The 20477-nt window shown below is 48.3% G+C and overlaps 1 protein-coding gene across 6 annotated transcripts in view; it reads right to left on the bottom strand.

The window, feature by feature from the left end:
• Positions 1-3501: 3501 nt before the first annotated feature.
• The window catches only part of PRPF39 (pre-mRNA processing factor 39), a 44826-nt gene continuing 27850 nt past the window's right edge, over positions 3502-20477 (bottom strand). For 4 of the 6 annotated variants that reach the window (XR_004000402.1, XR_004000401.1, XR_004000404.1 and 1 more), the window contains 3 exons: positions 10021-10141; positions 8625-9122; positions 3502-4362 (listed from right to left, as the gene is read on the bottom strand). Coding sequence is in view for 2 of the 6 variants with exons in the window: in XM_030562779.1 (XP_030418639.1) it covers positions 4306-4362; positions 10021-10141 (178 nt within the window). In the remaining 4 variants the exon portion in view is untranslated. The remainder of the gene's footprint in view (positions 4363-8624; positions 9123-10020; positions 10142-20477) is intronic. The other 2 variants (XM_030562779.1, XM_030562781.1) reach the window with 1 other exon arrangement.

The raw sequence follows: 20477 nt of genomic DNA, 5'->3' as shown, positions 1-20477 counted from the left end.
TTGCAAGGTGGTTGTGTCAGGCATGGTCAGGCAAGCCCCCCAGTCCCATCTCGTTGCTCTGGTGACTAGGTTGAGCACTGCAGAACACCAACTATGTTTTGTAGCCTTGACTTCCATTGTAGGACTCTTGTATTGCTGCTTCAGAATTTAGGTCTTCTCAACTAACAACCGTCTGGCATCTGGGGATGTGAGGCAGATCCAGCAGTAGAAAATTACATACAAGTTTTACATACTCAATACTGCCATACTAGTCTCTCATGGAGGTTTAATATAAGGTGTCTGGGTGAGGATGGTTAAATTCCTTGAGATCTCCACAAGATTCCAGGATTGTGAACTATGCATGTCACTCTGAACCTTATATCTGCAGAAAGACATGGTGGGTGAGGTAATGTTATTGGAGCAATGGCTGTTTGAAAATGAAGCTTATACAGAGCTCTTCTTTAGGTCTAGGAAAGGTACTTAGCTGGGATCTACAAATACTGATTTGTCAGCATAACAGGCTTTGTCTACACTAGCACTTTCCTTGTTAAAGCTTTTGTCAGGGGTGTGAAAAAATGCCCCTTTGAACAAAAGTTTGTGGAGAAAGCTTCATTGGCAGGAGCTGCTCTCCTGGCAACGAAGCTACTGCGCCTTGTCAGGTGGTTTTATTTTGTTGTTGGGTGAGAGCTCTTCCGGCCCCAAAGAGCAGCTGTACTGCCTCTTGTAAGGTATATGGTGTAGACGCAGCCGAAGTCGCTCAGGGAAATACACCTTGAGCAACAGTTATACCACCATAAGTCCTGGTGTAGAGAGCGCAATGGTGACAGGAGGGCTTCTCCCATCAACATAGCTCCCACCTTTCCGTGAGGTGGAGCACCTGTCCTGGAGATGCTCTCCTGTCAGCACGGGGAGCACCTTCACTAAGTGCTCCAGGGGCACAACTGCACCCCTGTAAATGCGACAAGCACTTAGCCCTCGTCCAGACTAACCCGCGGCATCGGCGGGTTAAAATCGATTGCTCGGGGATCGATATATCGCGTCTAGTCTGGATGCGATGTATCGATCCCCGAGCGCGCTTACATCGATTCCGGAACTCCATCAACCCGAACGGAGTTCCGGAATCGACACGGAGACCCGCGGACATCGATGCAGCACCGTCCAGACGGGTGAGTACCTCGATTTTAGAAATTCGACTTCAGCTATGTTATTCACGTAGCTGAAGTTGCGTATCTAAAATCAATTTTAATATCTAGTCTGGACGTGGCCTTAGTGTCACAGCTTAATACAAGGTAAAACAAACTGTTAATTCCTTTGCTTAACTGCCTATTTCACCTTGAATGGTTTCTTGTAATGTGTTAACAGCTCCCCATCGGAGGACAAAGGAGAGTTAGTGGGTACAGATGGTTCTAGTACACCTTCAATCCAGTGTCTGTGTGGGGGTCCAGGATAGATGTCTGTAGCTGTCAGCGTGAAGTGATGGAAACAGCTACAACTGTAGTTGAGAGCTCTTGTTCAGATCATCACTAGGGCTTGCAGTGTGTTCTCATCCGACTTAAGTTCTCAGCCAGTTTTGGCTTTTTAAAAAAAACCAAAAAAAAAACCCACCACCACCACCACCACCACCACACGAGCTGTGTGACAGCTTCAGCTTTCAACCACCAGCATACACTTAAAAGGAACGGTTCACTTGTGGATCAAATCCTTTGCTAGTCTATCTAAACATTAATTTATGATTCGATACCTAGCTGCAGGGGTTATACACAATTTTTCAACAGTAGTAAACAGAGCAGAATAAAAGACACTCATTAGGAGCCATCAGTAATTAATGGTACATAATTTAAAGCATGTTTAGGCACATAAGGTCCCTTCCAGTTCAGCCTAGAAAAGTTTTTTCTAATTTGAAGGTTTAGGTGCTGTATGTGGACAGACACAAAGAGTTTCCTGAATCCAGTTCAGGCCCACATGGCATATCATAAATCAAAAGCTAGATAAGCCCAAAGCACTCTCCTCCCATACTTCCTCCCCCGTAAACTGCCGATCAGGTCTGCACAACATGCGGCCCCTGTGGGCTCACTGTGCGGCCCGTGGGTGGCGAGCAGCGGGTGAGGGACAGGCTGAAGAGGCAGGTGGGCCATGGCAGAGGGTGAGGTAGTGAGGAGGTGAGCGGCTGGGCAGTGGGGGGGGTGGGGGCAGGTGAGACAGAGAAGGGGGGGGCTGAAGAGGTAAGCAGGCAGTGGCAGAGGGGTGAGGTGGTGAGCAAGGAGTCAGTGGCTGACCTGTTCTCCTGATCTGGTCTGGCTCCCATCCCCTCTCCAAGGGTTGCAGCTGTCTGGAGGTGCTGCCTTCCTCAGTCACCCCTCATTCATTCAACAGGGCAACTGATTACAGAGTTGGGGGGAAGATCTTATTCTACTTCTAGCAAAGACATTTTTCTTTTACCTTAATTATACTACCTTAGGGGCCTGCTATAACATATTACCAAGGTTCAATACTGCTGTTTCGGTGGGGCAGCGGTGGGGCAGGCGGTTCGGGGGGGGGGGAAGTATTTCAGGGGGGGCTGGGGTGTTGTTTCAAGGGGGCTTGGCAGGGTCGGGGGGTTCAGCCCTCAGCTGTTTTCTTTGGAGTAATATGGCCCTCACCACTTTACGAGTTGTGCAGGCCTGCTGTAAATGAAACATAAAAGGTAAATTTACACCTCCACTATACAGGGGTTTAGTTCAAATCCCTGCACCTATCTAGGTGACACCTCTCCCCCTCTCACACACTTAATTCAGCACAATATGTGCTATAAGAATGCTGCTCAAAAGTGTGCTCTACAAAGCTTAACCCTAGAGGTGGCCTCTAGAAGAGAACAAGTGGAGAACCTCTGTGCTGCAGAAGTTCCGTGTGCACTTCAACTTCAAAATACCAATGACTTGCTAGCTTAATTTTGGTGTTCAAACCCATCTGCATTATAGGAGAGCAAAGGTCAATGTAGAACCTCAGTTAACAGTAGTTCCATTTTTTAAAAGATGTTTTTGCCCAGAGTTGGTTGATTTTAAACCTAGGGTGACCAGACATTCCAATAAAATTGATATTTGAGTGGTTGTCCCACATCCCGACTGATCTTTGGTCGGGATGTAATTTGTCCCGATATTTCGCTCTGCTGGCAGCACTGAGGTGGGTTTTTTTGCAGTCCGCTGGCAGACCCCTCCTCCCCCAGTGTGTCCCGCTATTTTCTTCATCTCATCTGGTCACCCTATTTAAACCACAGAAAATGTGGTAGTAGTAGTTGCATTGTTAAGGACATAGGTACATCCACACTGCAATTAAAAACCCTGGCTGTCATGTCAGCTGACTTGGGCCTGAGCTCAACTGTCAACACTGCAATTTTATAGGCCCATGAGTCTTAGGCAACTGACAGAGACCAGCTGGGGGTGTTTAATTGCAGTGTAGACACACATGCGTTTTTCAACTGCATAACACTGAGTTTTGACATTCACAAAGTTTTAATAGGATAGCAAAGAGAAAATCCAACAAAGCTCAGAGAATTACTGAATTCCTTGGTTTTATTACAAAAGAGAATGATCACTTTGATCAAAATGAAAAAGTTTACTCAACTTGTACATGAGAATTCTAAATTACAAACATCCACCCCGAACACCATAGTTTCAGTGCCTTTTTAAAAAAGGGATGCAACCATTTTGCACTGCATTTAATTTGTGACCCCATGTAAAATATAAAATACACAACTTTCAAATGTTGACATTCCTGTATGCATTATGATCATGGCAATAAACAGACTCATTAGGGCACTGCTCACTGAGACCATGACAAATTTCACAGGAGGAGCTGGGTAGGAAATGAGGTTTTTGGATGGTGAAGAGGAGAGCAGGGAAAGATGAAAAAAATTGAAGGGGGCTGCTCATGTTCATAGACCTTTCCATACTGTTCATCTCCTGTATTGGCTACTGTGACAAACACTGGACATCAGAATTTCCTCATTGCTTAAAAGAAGATTGTAGCTTGAGGGATTTAAAAATACCTACTGAAGCAATGCTGACTCAAAACAACAGAACAAAAAAAGCCTCCAGATAATTTTTCCATAAGTTAGTGTGGGAAATAAATTTACATTTATGGTAACTAGCAGTGTACAGAGCTCAATGTATCTACCAACACACAAATCTTGCTTCACGTACCCCGTGAACATGGGCTCGTTTCACATGCAAAAAGACAAAATTGCAGGTATTACAATAGTTCATTTGTTCACATCCCTAATTTAAAAAAATATATTTTCATACTCCATCTTTGCTGAAACACCACAATGAACTCCAGTCTCTCTTCTGATCAGGTTGGCGGGGGTGCATAATATTGTCCATAATTCCATGCGTTCTGGTAGTTGTACTAGAAGAGACATCATGGGGAAAATGAGCAGAAATCATTTTTCAAATATATTTGATAAGTTGCAGTTTCAACAGAATCAGCAAAGCGTCCTGTGGCACCTTATAGACTAACAGATGTATTGGAGCATGAGCTTTCGTGGGTGAATGCACGCATCTGACGAAGGGGGTATTCACCCACGAAAGCTCATGCTCCAATACGTCTGTTAGTCTATAAGGTGCCACAGGACTCTTTGTTGCTTTTTACAGATCCAGGCTAACACAGCTACCCCTCTGATACTTGAGTTTCAACAGACTACCTCCACACATCATGTCAGGAAAGAATACTTACCCTGCACTGATTGGGATGATTTAGTTGGTGTTGGTCCTGCTTTGAGCAGGGGGTTGGACTAGATGACCACCTGAAGTCTCTTCCAACCCTAATACTCTCTGATTCTATGACTGGTTCTTCATGGTGGTATGGTCAGTGGGCATCTCATTGTAGGTAAACATGTGCCACAAGACTGGAAGCTTTTGAACTGCTGTGGCCATCAGGGCTGCACGTGCACCCTGTGCCCTCGTGTTAGAGCATTAAGGGCAGGGAGGCCATAACCTTCCAGCAGCTCCCTCACAAATCAAAGCCTGTGGTTGGTATGGACTCTGGAAAGCGGGGCTAGAGGGCAGATCTGTAAAGACTGCAATATCTCAAAGACCCACAGTTACTGTACAGAATGTACCATTCTCTCAAAGTACATGTCAGTGGATCCCAACGTGACTGGCAAAAAGTCCCCTCACTGGAGAACAGGAATGAGAAATTGTAAACTATTTTAGTCAAAAACTGAAGCATTGTTCCGTCATGGGCATATTGTTTGACCATTTGGTTGGTGGGTTCCTGCCTGGCAGATCTCTGATACTGGAACATTGCTGAAGTAGGTTAGAGAGAGAGAGAGAGAGAGAGAGTTTCCTTAGGTCTAGGACAGGACAAACCCTCTTTCTTTGTACAGGGTACTGAAGGAATTAGCTGAAGAAATCTCAGAACTACTGACAATAATATTTGCAAACTCATGGATGACAGGAGAAGTCCTGGAAGACTGGAGAAAGGCTAACATATAGTGCCCATCTTTAAAAAGGGAAAAAAGGAGGCACCAGGGAACTACAGACCAGGCAGCCTGACCTTGGTATCTGAGAAGCTACTAGAGCTATGTATAAAACATTCAATTTGTGAATACATGGAGGATGAAGGGGTGATCATTAGCAGCCAGAATGGATTTATCAAGAACAAATCATGCCAAACCAGCTTGATTTCCTTCTTTGACAGAATAAGTAGTTTGGTGGATAGGAGGAATGTGGTATACGTAATATACTTGATTTCAGCAAGGCTTCTGATATAGTCCCATGTGACATTCTAATAAGTAAGCTGGAGAAATGCGAGCTCCCTGGAAGCACCATTAAGTGGATATATAATTAGTTAACTGCACAGAAAGAGTAACTACTAATGGAATGATGTCAGATTGGAGAGAGGTCTCAATTGAGGTTCCCAGAGATCTGTTCTGGGTCCAGTGTTATTTAACATCTTTATTAATAACCTGTATGTAGGACTAGAGATCAAATTTGCAGGTGAACAAAGCTGGGGTGAAGGGGGTGGGTTGCCAACACTTTGGAGGATAGAGCTAAAATCCAGAGGGATCATGATAAATTGGAGACCTGGGCTATAGACAACAAAATGAAATTTAACAAAGACAAACGTGAGGTGCTACACCGGGGGGGGGGGGGGAATGCGTGAATACAGAATGGGGGATAACTGCCTTGTAAGCAGCACTGCTGAGAATTATTTGGGAGTTGTGGTAGATCACAACCTCAACATGAGTCAGAAATGCAATGCTCTTGCAAAATAAGCAAATGAAAGTTTAAGTTGCATTAACAGAGGCATAACATGCAAGTCACAGGAGGTGCTAGTACCACTCTTCTCAGTGTGGTTAGACCTCAGACGGAGTACTGTGTCCAATTTTGGTCAACAACATATAGAAAGGATGTAGTGAAACTGGAAAGGATCCAGAGACAAGTGACAAAGATGATCAAAAGGACGGAATGCAAACCATATGAGCAAAGGTGAAGATACGTTTAGTTTGGAAAAGGAGAGAAAAGGAGGTTAAGGGGGAAGACAAGATATGGTCTTCAAATACTTGAAAGGCTGCCGTCAAAAAGATGAGAGAAAAGTGGTTCTTTCTTGCCACACAGGATAGGACAAGAGGCAATGGGTTCAAACTACAGCATAGCAGACTCAGATTAAATCTCAAGAAAAAACTTTCTAGCTGTAAGAACAGTAAGACAATGGAACAGACGCCTAGGGAGTTTGTTGAAGCTCCTTTACTGGAGGTTTTCAAAAGGAGGCTGGATAGCCATTTGCCTTGGATGGAACTTCCTCTTTGGTTCCTAGATGAAGCTACAAATCTACTTCTGTTTGCAGCAGGCTCTTGTGAGAAAGATCCAGTGAATGAAATTGGATGGAGCAGCCATGGGCACTGATCTCTAACACCTACCATTCAGATGTTCTGGCACACCACACCTTGTGGAACAGGGTAAGGCAACTTACAAAGGTTACAGGTTCTGAACGGACCCTAAGCCAACTCCTGACAATCCTGTCAAATTTACTAATGTGCCACTAGTGCTGAGTGTGTCACTGAAGAGGAGGAAGATGTGTCTCCTGGCATATCTAGCCTACGATCAGGCTGCTTGGTGGGATATAACTCATTCCGCTATCTCATCTGAGGTTGGCAATGGTACAGTTTGTGTTAAGGGGCGATAGTAAACATTCCCAAGCAGCACAGGGTAGTCTTCGGGTATGTCTTCACTACTGGCTGGATCGGTGGGCAGCGATCAATCCCCGAGTGCTCTCCCATTGACTCCTGTACCCCAGCTCCGCGAGAGGCGCAGGCAGAGTTGACGGGGGAGCAGCAGCAGTCGACTCACTGCGAAGACACCATGGTAAGTCGATCTAAGTACGTCGAGTTCAGCTACATTATTCACATGGCTGAAATTGCGTAACTTTGATCGATCCCCCCCCAGCCAGTGTAGAACAGGCCTTCAGGTCCTTTTAGGAATGCAGGGCATTGTCTGTGTGTTGGCTGTCCAATTCTATCCCCTCAAAGAGTAGATCCTATATCATGGCCTGTACCTCGTTGGGAACCACTGACATCTGGAGCCAGGAGGCATTTCGTATAATAACCACTATAGCCATAGACCTGGATGCCATGTCCGAAGCATCCATGGCTGCTTGTAGGGCCATCCTAGCTCCTAACTGGACCTCTTTGATGACCTCCTTGAGCTCATTCCTGTTCTCTGATGGAAGGTTGGACAACAAAGGCTGTTACTATGTCCCAAGTTAGAAAATTATATTTGGCCACAAAGGCTTTGTAGTTTGCCACTCAAACATGGAGGAAGGCAGAAGAGTAGGCTTTCCTCTCAACCCAACAGAGTTTCTTTGCATCTTTATCACTCAGGGTGCTCTTTGTTAGACTTTTCTTGCACCACTGAGATTGCCAACAAGCCCAGAATGGGGTGGGCATAAAAATATTCGTAGCCTTGTGCACAACTTGGCATCACTTCTCCACTCCTTTTGCTGTGGCCAGGATAGTGGCAGGTTGACGCAGTGAATAGCAGACAGACACTCTTGAAAAAGATGTCAGTCATACAAACTCTGTATGCTGACACCGAGCCTGGCCAAGAGAGGTTTGACCTCACTAAGACATTACGTCAAACCACCCTTCAGTTATTGAAATGGCAATCCTGGCTGGGCTTGGTGCCATCAGCATAACAAATTTACAGGATTTGTCTTGATTAACTGACATCTATTTCAGGAGTCTCTGCTAGTCTCTTAAGCAGATTTTGGAATGTCCTAAAGTCAGCCAGCGCTCGGGTCTTTGTTTTGTCTTGTGACTAGGCTGAAACATCCTTACAAGACAAGGTAAGATTCTGTTGTTCCTCTGATCCTACATTCAGGAATTCCTGGCTTTGTTCCAGGCCCACTGTCTGTGGTCTAGCAAGCCACACAATTGGGGAATGTAATCTTAACCTCTTCCTAGAATGGGATGAGGCTCTGCTCCTGGAATTATGCAAAGGAGGACCCCAGTAAACCCAGGAAGTCAATGGTAGCATTCCATATGGCTATGGCTGGGTTTGCCTGATGATGGCAGTCCAATACTAATCTTCATGTGGCTGCAGGCCCTTTAGGGAGATCCACCTGGTCTATCCATGGTCTCACAAGTCAGCCTCAGGGAAGAAGATTACCTGCTTGAGGGAGGTGAGGAATAGATTTCTTCTAGAAGTGGTGCCAAGACATATGACATTCTCTGTATCAGGGTCCAGGACAGTGGTTGTCTCAGAACCAGGGTCATTTTCAACATGGGACCAGAATCCTCCACAAATACATATATCAGTGTTGTCAGTGACTTTTGCTGCGGTGAATGCTGATGGTTAACAAAGAGCCGTCTCTAGCTCTAGATTTAGTGTGAGGCTCAGTGATCTCCCTGCCTCCCCTCAAGGCTTTATGCAGTCTTTCCCCTGGAAGATCCCAAGCGCTGCCTAGAGTCTCTGCCCTGATGTTTGGAGTGGCCTCTCGACGCCAGACTTTGCTACCATTGATGTCTGCATTTGCTCTGCCACCAAACTGGGCATCTTATGTCTACTGGAGGGGTTGCTTGTAGATGTTCTATCTGGTACCTGACTCCTGGATCCAGAGAGGCCCTTCATCAACTGCTCCAGTGAACGGAGCTTCAGTTCAGTGTCCTGCAATTCGTCAAAGAAAATGAACGGAATATGCAGAACATCTATCTGGTGCATGATTTGCTCCCAAGCAGAAGAGGCATATGCTGTGCCCACCTATTAGCAGAATTAGCCCACTGCAGAAAGAGCAAGGCTTGAAGCCCAAAGATTTAAGAGTCCACCATTAGGTAGGTGGTTGAACCATGCTATATGGGGGCATGTCCAGCTGTCAGGAATCAATCTATATGGGTCATAGTTTATCTGTTGTTTCTACAGCAAGTAGAGTGTATTTTGGAAAGTTCTGAAGAGTTTAGTGGGAGCAAAAGCCTAACAGATTGGACATTCGCTAGGTTCTGTCTTGCTACCATGGGTGGAGAGAGCAGATTAAGTGAGGGTCGCAGCTGCCCTGCCCCTACAGGAGCATGAGAGAGCACAGGGGGCACACACACCAAGACTGGCATCCACACAAACACACTCAATGACGAAATGAGTTACTCTCAGATGAATAACTGTATAAAAAGCAAGTCAGACCTCATGTAAGTGTTGAGGCATTTTAAGAAAAACTCACTAACATGGCAACCCTGAGATGGCCTTTCTGCAGAAATGTGTAGTCCTCCAACTGCAGGGTAGAAGGTTCCAGCATGAAGAGAGGCTGATTTCCCTCAACTGTTTGTGTATTTTGGCGTCTTTTTTATGCAAGCAGACCCATATAAGAAGAGTCAAGTCGCAGAAGAGCCAGTCTTTGCCACTCTTGGTCCACGACAGAGGAACAAATTCATGTAAAGAGGCAGTGTGGATGCAAAAGGAAAGTTTCATCTGAAACATTAAGTATCTAGCTGCAGATAAATAAGGTCCTTGGGGGTAAAACAGACCATATACATTCAGAACGTACAGTCACAGAAAGCGATCACCTCATACCCACCTGATACCATGCATTATAATTATATGCAGCCTGATTTGCTTGCATGTCTCCATCCATCATTTGGGTAGATGCTAACGTCACATCATCTGTATGTGCTTTCTTCTCATCTGGTTCCCCGGAGCTGCAAAATTAAACAAATGTGTTTTGTTTAACAAACTTGAAAACACTGTCTAGAAAAGCTTTAATTCCTACATGAATGCGTATTTGTATACTTTATAAGAATCAAAGTGACATTTTCAAGCCCGGGTTTCTGAGGTGGGAACCCAAAGATGGAATCCAATTTTGAGAGGTCAGGCACCAGGTCCCTTCCAACCTTGATAATCTAGGATTCTATGCTGCTTTCGCTGAAATCAACAGGAGCTGCAGATGGCAGCACCTAATTCTTAGAGGCTACTTGTTCAGATGCCTAAATACGGATGGAGCTACTCAGCTTTAGGTAATCAAGTTCTTACCCCAAGATTTAGTTATTTTTGGCAGCAGTGCTCTTTACCCTGTCTCTGCCCTGTAACTTGTAAGTTCCTGACTTTGCCAACAAGTTCTTTATGTTGAAGGGAATATTCTAACGTTCCTAAACATCTGGGACACACACTTCACTAACACAAGCATAATGAGTGATGATAACTAACTTCTTGTCTTGGGCCGCACTTAAACCTAAAAATGCATCCTATTTTGAAAGGAGGTGTTCAGTTTAGAATGGTATAATGAGTGATGATAACTAACTACCATTCTAAACTGAACACCTCCTTTCAAAATAGGATGCATTTTTAGGTTTAAGTGCGGCCCAAGCCAAAGTTCCAGGAATTCTTCCTGAGATGCCACACTCCGTTATTTTAACTACACGTAGTAATCCTCCATGCCTGGCAATCATGGTTAGGACTGTTAGTTCCAGTCTTGTAAGGGCGATCTCTAAAACTCTCACGTGAGTAGACTCGTGTACAATGCTGTGATGTGTCTCTTTCAGGATCAGAAAGTCACTGCAGAAGGGAGGTGGAGGGGCCTAGGGAGTAGTTATGGAGCACTCTGTCCCCAGTACTCCCATCTGAAAGCAAAGGGAATACATGTGCTTGATCAATGGATTTTCCTGCCTCCCAGGCCTATTTCTGCAGATAGTCAGGCCTGGCTGTAGATACATTGACTGTTTGGACTGAGAAGAGATTCACACCTTTGCAAGGCCTGGGCTTACCCCTGGCAGTCTGGATCCAGGTTTTGCTTCTGGTTCTCCCTTGTATGCCAAACAAGTGTTCTCTCATAAGAAACAGCCTCAGGGGCCATGGGCCATTCACACACTGAATGTGGAAATAAGTCTGTGCAGTGTTTAATACCATCTTGGCATCTAATCTTATCCTGAACACACACATCTTTTGTAGGTCATGGATACTGTTGCTCCTATTATACACAGTGGTAATATAGGACATACTTTAAAATGCTCTAGTTTGTTGAAAGGATATTTTCTCCTGGTATCCTTTCACCTACAAACAGTCCCAAACCAGCTACTGAGATTCCTGTAGCTGTCAGGCATCATCAGCAAAGATTAAAATCCCTGAGTTCCAATCTAAAAAGGCTTATAAAGAAGTAAAAGTTGCTTTGAGACTTGTTAATTTAAGATTGGCATCCTTCACTTTAGAGTTATAAGGACCAGGTTATTCCACAATTTTCCCTCGTACTCTATTTAATTCTTGCTCCAAAAAATGATTTTGTGTGAGGCACTTTAACCTCTTGATCCAACCAGTCACAGATATTGGCACAAGATGCTTGATGCAGCTTCTGGAAGATTATTTAAGACCATTTTAATTATTTTTTTGGTTATTTGTGAAAAGGCCAACTGAATCCAGCCTACAGCTTTTCAACTAGTTATACCCAAGACTTCTGTCCTGAATTCAAATATAAATTTTGTTTGCAGGATTAAAGACAGGTACATTAACCCTTTTCTACTCCCAGTCAAGAACTTCTATTAACTTTCAAATTATTCCAAAAATGAATACACATTTTGTACTCATTGACTTCAATATTGTGTGAAGTTTATTCTAGATTTTAAGCATGTCGTGTTAGTGGGGTTTAATTTATGCAAGTTAAGTGCCAGCTTGTAACGTTCCCGTTCATTGGCATGTACTGCTCTGTTCCACACTGGTTAGGCCTCACCTGGAGAACTATGTCCAATTTTGGTTGCCAATATAGAGAAAGGATGTAGAGAAACTGGAAAGGATCCAGAGGCTTCATCCATTCACCATAACCCACAATCTGTTTAGATCAAAGGATGTTTGGAAGCCACTTCTATCTGATAATTCTCACTCCATTTTACTAGACATGTAAACTCTTACAGGTTTTCATCCCAGACTTTTCATTACTCCAAAGGAATCCTAAGACTGAAGTTTTTGGCTATATGATTTATGCAGCCAGAATATCTAAAACCAACATTCGGAATAATTAGAGACACGTTGGAGATGTAATCATTTTCAACTGTACTTAGTCTTCCTTTACATTCTTGTTAACTAGGGCCAAAATTTTCCTTAATCAAAACTGACCTTTTGTAAAAGCACTTTGAGATCTATGGATGAAGCCCTCTGACTTAAAGTTCTCACTTGGAAAGGGTCATGGCTGGTGAGATGAAGCAGCTGGGGGACTAAGGGAATCAGCCAGCTGGTACTCGACAAGGAAGAACTTGCAATGGGAGGGAAATGTGTCACCAAACACCACTGCTAGCTCTTTCTCTGCCTTCAGACAGTCTTCCTGACCCTGGCGGCTTCCTGGTCTTGACTTGCTGGAAATGCCTGCATCTCCTCACTGATGAGAGCCAGGCCGCGAGAACCACCCCATGTGAGTGGAATCTGTCGATGGCGTCCCTCAGGAAGCAGGTGAGAGATGGGCAGGTGGCGGCGGCTCCCGAAGCAGAAGGGCTTCATTAGTAGGATGCCCATGGAAACATCTGGGATGAAGGATGCTAGTTGACTACAGTGGCACCAGGGGAGGACGGAGAACCAGTTGCTGTATGGGGAGGAGACTGGTCACTGGCCACCTCAGCCAGTAAGCAGTGTTCCACCTTCCACCCAAGTCCCCCGTCCATCGAGGTGAAGAAATGGTACACCGTACTGGCAATGAGCGACAAGCAGCACACCTCAATAGCTAAGGACAAGGAGCCACAAGCCCCTGAGGCTGGGAGGCTCACAGCCATGGCACCCAAGAAGAGGCAGTATAGGGTACTGGTGGTCAGGGATTACTGAGGGGAACAAAGGCATTCATCTGCCAACCTGATATAATGTTCCGGGAGGTGGGCTGCCTGCCTGAAGCCTGCATCCAAGATATTACGCAAAGGTTGTCAAGGTTTATCTGACCCTCTGATCGCTACTCCATGCCTCTCATCCACTTGTGCACTAGCAGATCAGCAGCAACTACCAGACTCTGGGAACAAGGGTGAGAGTCAGGAGCTCAAGTTGTATTCTTGTCCATCCTTCTGGTTGAGGGCAAGGGCCTGGGCAGGCACATGTGCATCCTGGAGATGAATGCATGGCTGCACAGCTAATGTCAGCAGAAGGTTTAAAACAAACAAAAGGAAGTATTTCTTCACACAACGCACAGTCAACCTGTGGAACTCTTTGCCAGGGGATGTTGTGAAGGCCAAGATTAAAACAGGGTTCAAAAAGAACTAGATAAATTCATGGAGGATAGGTCCATCAATGGCTACTGGGCAGGGATGCAAAACCATGCTCTGAAGCATCCCTAGCCTCTGTCTGCCAGGAGCTGGGAATAGGCAACAGGGGATGGATCACTTGATTCCCTGTTCTGTTCATTCCCTCTGGGGCACTTGCTTTTGGTCACTGTCAGAAGACAGAATACTGGGCTAGATGGACCTTTGGTCTGACCCAGTATGGCCGTTTTTTTGTCAATGGGAGGGCTTTGGCTTCCCTGACCATGGGATGCTGTTCTGGGAAGAGATAGGACCCACCTGACCAAGAGGAAAAGCATCTATGCACAGTGACATCCTAACCTAGGGAGGAGGGCTTTAAACTAGGTTCAAAGAGGGCAGGTGATAAAAACCCACCAGGTAAGCATAAAAAAGGCAACCCTAACAGAGAGCTAGATGTTGGGAAGGGGAGACATGGAAATTTAAAATAAGATCACAGGACCCACAAGAGGCAAACCAGTGGGGGAAGCTGCTCAACATCTTAGATGTCTACACACAAATACAAGGAATATTAGGAATAAGCCAGAAGAACTGGAAGCATTAATCCATAAGCTAAATTATGACTTAATTGGCATCACAGAGACCTGGTGGGATAAGTCCCATGACTTGAATACTGGGATAAAGGGATATAGCTTGTTCAAGATGGACAGGCAGGATACAACTGTTGTATTATACCTCAAGAATATATACACATGTTCTGTGGTCCAGAAGCACAGCAGAGGCAGACCAGTTGAAAATCTCTGGGAGAAGATAAAGAGAAGGAAAAAAAATAAGGGTGACATCAGGGTGGGATCTCCTACAGACCACCAAATCCGGAAGAGGAGGTGGATGAGACATTTCTAGAACAAACAATACATATCCAGAACACAAGACCTAGTAGTAACTGGGGACTTTTCCTACCCAGATATCTATTGGAAAAGTAATATGGCAAAACACAATTTCCAGTAAGTTTTTGGAATGTACTGGAGACAACTTTTTGTTTCAGAAAGTGCAGGAAGTAACCGGGGAGACAGCCATTTTAGATTTGATTCTGACCCACGCAGAAGAATTGATTGCAAACCTGAAGGCGGAAGGCAATTTGGGTGAAAGTGATCATGAAATGATAGATTTCATTATTGTGGAAAAAAAAGGAAGGAGGGAGAGCAACACAATAAGGACCATGTACTTCAAAAGACGCAAACTCCGAGAACCTGTAGGTAAGCTCCCATGCAAAGAAAATCTAAGGGAAAAAAGAGTTTGGAAGAGCTGACAGTTTCTACAAGTGACAATATTAAAGGCACAACTGCAAACTATCCCCATGTGAAGGAAAGATAGAAGACTTGTAAGAAATCAATATGGCTCCATCAGGTGCTTTTTAAGGACATGAACATCAAAAAGAAATCCTACAAAAGGGGAAGCATGGACAATTACTAAGCAGGAGAACAAAAGAATAGCACAAGCATGTGGAGACAAAATCAGAAAGGCTAGGCACAAAATGAGTTGCACTTAGCAAGGAACACAAAAGGCAATAAGAATAAATTATTTAAATACATTTAGGAGTAAGAGAAAGATGAAGAAAAATATAAGTCCTCTCCTTAGTGGGGAAGGAAAGCTAATAACTGATGACATCACCAAGGCTGGGGTGTTTTATTTTGAGGTACCTATTTTGCTTCAGTCTTCACTAAAAAGGTTAATGGTGACCAGATGTTCAACACAATACTAACAAAAAGGGGGAAGGAATGCACCCCAAAGTAGGGAAAAAGACGGTTACTCACCTTTGTAACTGTTGTTCTTCGAGATGTGTTGCTCACATCCATTCCAGTTAGGTGTGCGCGCCGCGCGTGCACGTTCGTCGGAAACTTTTTACCCTAGCAACTCCAGTGGGCCGGCAGGTCGCCCCCTGGAGTGGCGCCGCCATGGCACCCGATATATATCCCTGCCGGCCCGCCCGCTCCTCAGTTCCTTCTTGCCGGCTACTCCGACAGTGGGGAAGGAGGGCGGGTGTGGAATGGATGTGAGCAACACATCTCGAAGAACAACAGTTACAAAGGTGAGTAACCGTCTTTTCTTCTTCGAGTGATTGCTCACATCCATTCCAGTTAGGTGACTCCCAAGCCATACCTAGGCGGTGGGGTCGGAGTGAGAAGTCGCGGCACGGAGCACTGCAGTTCCGAAGGCCGCATCCTCCCTCGACTGCTGGACCAGGGCGTAGTGGGAAGCAAAGGTGTGGACCGATGACCAGGTCGCTGCCCGACAGATTTCCTGGATGGGCACACGGGCGAGGAAAGCCAGCGACGACGCCTGCGCCCTGGTAGAATGCGCAGTCACACGGCCCGTAGGGACATGGGCCAAGTCATAACAGGTCCTGATACAGGACGTAACCCAAGAGGATACCCTCTGGGAGGAGATAGGAAGCCCTTTCATACGATCTGCTACCGCCACGAAAAGCTGGGGGGATTTTCGGAAGGGTTTGGTCCTCTCTATGTAGAACGCGAGAGCCCTACGGACATCCAGCGAGTGGAGCTGCTGCTCCCTGCCTGAGGAGTGAGGTTTTGGGAAAAAAACCGGAAGGAAAATCTCTTGGTTGACGTGGAAGGCTGAGACCACCTTGGGCAGAAAAGCAGGGTGTGGTCTCAGCTGCACCTTGTCTTTGTGGAAGACCGTATATGGGGGGTCTACCACAAGAGCTCGGAGTTCCGACACCCGTCTAGCTGAGGTGATAGCTACTAGAAAGGCAGCCTTCCAAGAGAGGTAAAGCAGGGAGCAAGTAGCTAACGGCTCAAAGGGGGGCCCCATGAGCCGGGACAACACCAGGTTAAGATCCCAGGTCGGAGCAGGGGGACGGACGTTAGGGAATAAACGTTCCAGCCCTTTAAGGAATCTTGACACCGTCGGGTGAGAAAAAACGGAGCGACCGTCCGCACCCGGGTGAAAGGTGGAGATAGCTGCTAGGTGGACTCGCAACGACGATAAGGCCAGACCTTGCCCTTTGAGGGACCAAACAGTCTAAGATTTCGGTTACCGAAACTTCCATAGGGCGGAGATTTCTCTCTACGCACCAACAGGAGAAGCGTTTCCATTTCGCCAAATATGTGGCTCTTGTGGACGGTTTCCTGCTGCTCAAGAGCACCTCCCTCACAGGCGTGGAGCAGCGCAGCTCGGAACCAGTCAGCCACGCAGGAGCCACGCCACTAGGTGCAGCGACTGCAGGTCTGGGTGACAGAGGGTCCCGTGGTCCTGGGTAATCAGGTCCGGATGAAGGGGCAGGGGAACTGGGTCGGCTACGGCCAAGTCCAGCAGCATGGTGTACCAGTGCTGCCTGGGCCATGCCGGGGCCACCATGATCACGAGAGCCCTGTCTCTGCGCACCTTCAGGAGGACCTTGTGGACCAGAGGGAACGGGGGAAACGCATAGTACAGGTGGGTCGACCACTGGATGAGGAAGGCATCCGCTATCGACCCCGGCTCCCTGCCCTGAAAGGAGCAGAACGCTTGGCACTTCCTGTTCCCCTTGGACGCGAAGAGGTCCACCCGGGGATAACCCCACCTCCGGAAAATGGAGAGAGCGACGTCCGGGCGAAGGGACCACTCGTGTGACAGGAAGGATCTGCTCAATCGATCCGCCAGCGTGTTCCGTACTCCAGGGAGGAAAGAAGCCCTCAGGTGAATGGAGTGGGCTACGCAAAAGTCCCAGAGTCGTATCGCCTCGAGGCACAGGGAGGAGGACCTGGTGCCGCCCTGCTTGTTGATATAGTACATGGTCGTCGTGTTGTCCGTGAACACGGCGACACAACGACCCTGAAGCTGATGACAGAACGCTTGACAAGCAAGGCGGACCGCTCTCAACTCCCGCATGTTGATGTGTAGCCCCACCTCCTCCTGAGACCACAGGCCCTGTGTCCGCAGGGTCCCTAGGTGGGCCCCCCAGCCTAGATCTGAGGCATCCGTTGTCAGGGATACCGAGGGCTGAGAGGGGTGGAAGGGAAGACCCGCACATAATACGGACTGGTCTAGCCACCAGCCGAGAGAATCTAAGACCTTCTGGGGGATTGTGACTAACATGTCTAACGGTTGCCTTGCCGGCCTGTAATGACTGATAAGCCACAGCTGGAGAGGCCTCATGCGGAGCCGAGCGTAGTCGGTCACAAAGGTGCAAGCCGCCATGTGGCCTAACAGGGTTAGACATGTCCTCAATGACGTCAATGGGGCTGACCGCAAACGTTGAACGATCGCCACCATGGTCTGGAACCGTTGCAGAGGCAGCGAGGCCCTGCCCACAGTGGCGTGCAGGACGGCCCCGATAAATTCCACCTTCTGAGTGGGCCTCAGGGTGGACTTGTCTGTGTTTATCAAGAGGCCCAGACTTGCAAACATGCCGGTGATCACGCAGACATGGCTGTTGACTTGTTGTTCCGACGTGCCCCGAATCAACCAGTCATCCAGATAAGGGAACACGTGGACACAGTTGCGCCGAAGATGCGCCACGACAACTGCCATGCATTTTGTAAACACCCTCGGGGCCGTGGACAGGCCAAATGGGAGGACTGCAAATTGATAATGAAGAGCCCCCACAACGAAGCGGAGGAAGCGTCTGTGGCGCGGCCAAATGGCAATGTGGAAATACGCGTCCTGCATGTCGAGGGCGGCGTACCAGTCTCCCGGATCCAGGGCTGGAATAATGGTCCCCAGGGATACCATGCGGAACTTCAACTTCACGAGGTATTTGTTGAGCTCTCGCAGGTCGAGGATAGGCCTGAGGCCCCCCTTGGCCTTGGGGATCAGAAAGTAGCGGGAATAAAACCCCTTGCCTTTCTCGCTTTCCGGAACCGCCTCTATAGCTCCTTTGCTGAGGAGCGTCTGCACCTCCTGCCGAAGGAATTGCTCGTGAGAGGGGTCCCTGAAGAGGGACGAGGAAGGAGGGCGGGAAGGAGGAAATGAAACAAACTGCAGGCGGTATCCCGTCTGCACCATGCTTAAGACCCAGCGGTCCGATGTTATTTGGGACCACGCCGGGAGGAAAAACGAAAGGCGGTTGGAAAACGGGGGGGAAGGAGCCATAGGGGAAACTGTTACTGCGCCCTCGGGCGCTCCTTCAAAATGAAGGCTTAGGTCCAGGCGGGGGTTTTGAGGAGCCTTGGTTCTGCCCCCCTTGGTTCCCCGAGTGCCTGCGCCTTCCGTTCCTGCCGTGGCGCCTGTAAAGGTCCTGCCGCTGGCGGAACTGGGAAAACGGCCTGCGTTGTTGTTGTTGCTGCGACCTAAAGGGTCTACGCTGCGTCACGGGGGTGTGCATCCCGAGGGACCGCATAATGACCCGGTTGTCTTTCAGACTCTTGAGTCTGGGGTCTGTCTTGTCAGAGAACAAGCCCTGGCCTTCGAAAGGAAGGTCCTGTATAGTATGCTGGAGCTCCGGCGGAAGGCCGGAAACCTGCAGCCAGGAGATGCGACGCATCGTAACTCCTGACGCGAGGGTACGAGCAGCCGAGTCCGCAGCGTCCAAGGAGGCTTGCAAGGCCGTGCGTGCGACCTTCTTGCCTTCGTCCAAGATGGCCGCAAACTCTTGGCGAGCATCCTGTGGCAGCAGCTCCTTAAATTTGTCCACTGCCACCCAGGAATTAAAGGCATATCTGCTCAGCAGGGCCTGCTGGTTGGAGACCCTGAGCTGCAGCGCCCCAGCCGAATACACCTTACGGCCAAGGAGGTCCATCCGCCTGGCTTCTCTGGATTTGGGGGCTGGAGCCTCCTGGCCATGACGCTCCCTATCGTTCACTGATTGCACCACCAGTGAACCCGGAGTCGGGTATACATGGAGATATTCGTATCCCCTAGAAGGGGCCATGTACTTCCTCTCGACGCCTTTCGCTGTCGGAGGGATGGAGGCCGGGGACTGCCAGATGGTGTTGGCGTTGGCCTGGATGGTCCGTATGAAGGGCAGGGCGACCCTGGTGGGAGCATCAGAAGAGAGGATGGTTACAATTGGATCCTCTATCTCCGAGACCTCCTCTGCCTGTAGACTCAGATTTTGAGCCAATCGCCTGAGGAGGTCTTGGTGCGCCCTGAGATCCAGCGGGGGGGGACTGTTGGAGGAGGTACCCGCCACCGCCTCATCCGGGGAGGAGGATGAGGAGACCCCAGGCACGAGAGTGTCTAACTGAGGGTCTTCCTCAGCCCTCGCCTCTGCCTCAGGAGCCACAGCGGAGTCTTGCTGCTTGGACCCTTCCTCCCCTTCCGGGGAGGGAGGGGGGCGAGACAAGGAGGCTTCAGGAGCCCTACGCTCCGCAGTCGCCGGCCTAGCAGGGAGCTGCTGGGGGCCCTGGGCCTGATGGTATGCCCAGGGTGTCCAGAATCCCCACTGTTGTGGGCCTTGGTCCTGCAGTGGCGGATCACCGAACAGCGCCGCCTGCCGGTCGGTGCCCAGCGCATACCCGCTGTCCGTCTGGGAGGATACGGAGGGCTGTCTAGAAGGCCATGGAGGGGCCGACCCTGGATGGTAAGGGTCTGCGCGGGCCAGCACGGAGGACCGTCTCGGTGCCGGGGACCGGTGCCGGGAGTCATATCGGTGCCGGGATCGGGATCGGGTTCTGTCGCGGTGCCGGGATCCTGATCGGTACCGGGCGCCGCTTCGGTGCCGGGACCTGCCACCGGCTCGGTGCCGGGAGGTCGACCGAGACCTGCCACCGGCTCGATGCCGGGAGGTCGACCGATACCGGGACCTGCCACCGGCTCGGTGCCGGGAGGTCGACCGGTGCGGCGAGTAGCGTCGGGACCTGCTCCTGGAATCGCGGTGCCGGTCTCGGCGACT

This window comes from Gopherus evgoodei, chromosome 4 (assembly GCF_007399415.2).
Source record: "Gopherus evgoodei ecotype Sinaloan lineage chromosome 4, rGopEvg1_v1.p, whole genome shotgun sequence".
NCBI classification, from domain to species: Eukaryota; Metazoa; Chordata; order Testudines; family Testudinidae; genus Gopherus; species Gopherus evgoodei.
The sequence above is the reverse complement of the archived record's forward strand: the minus strand, read 5'-3'. Positions and strand labels throughout refer to the sequence as shown.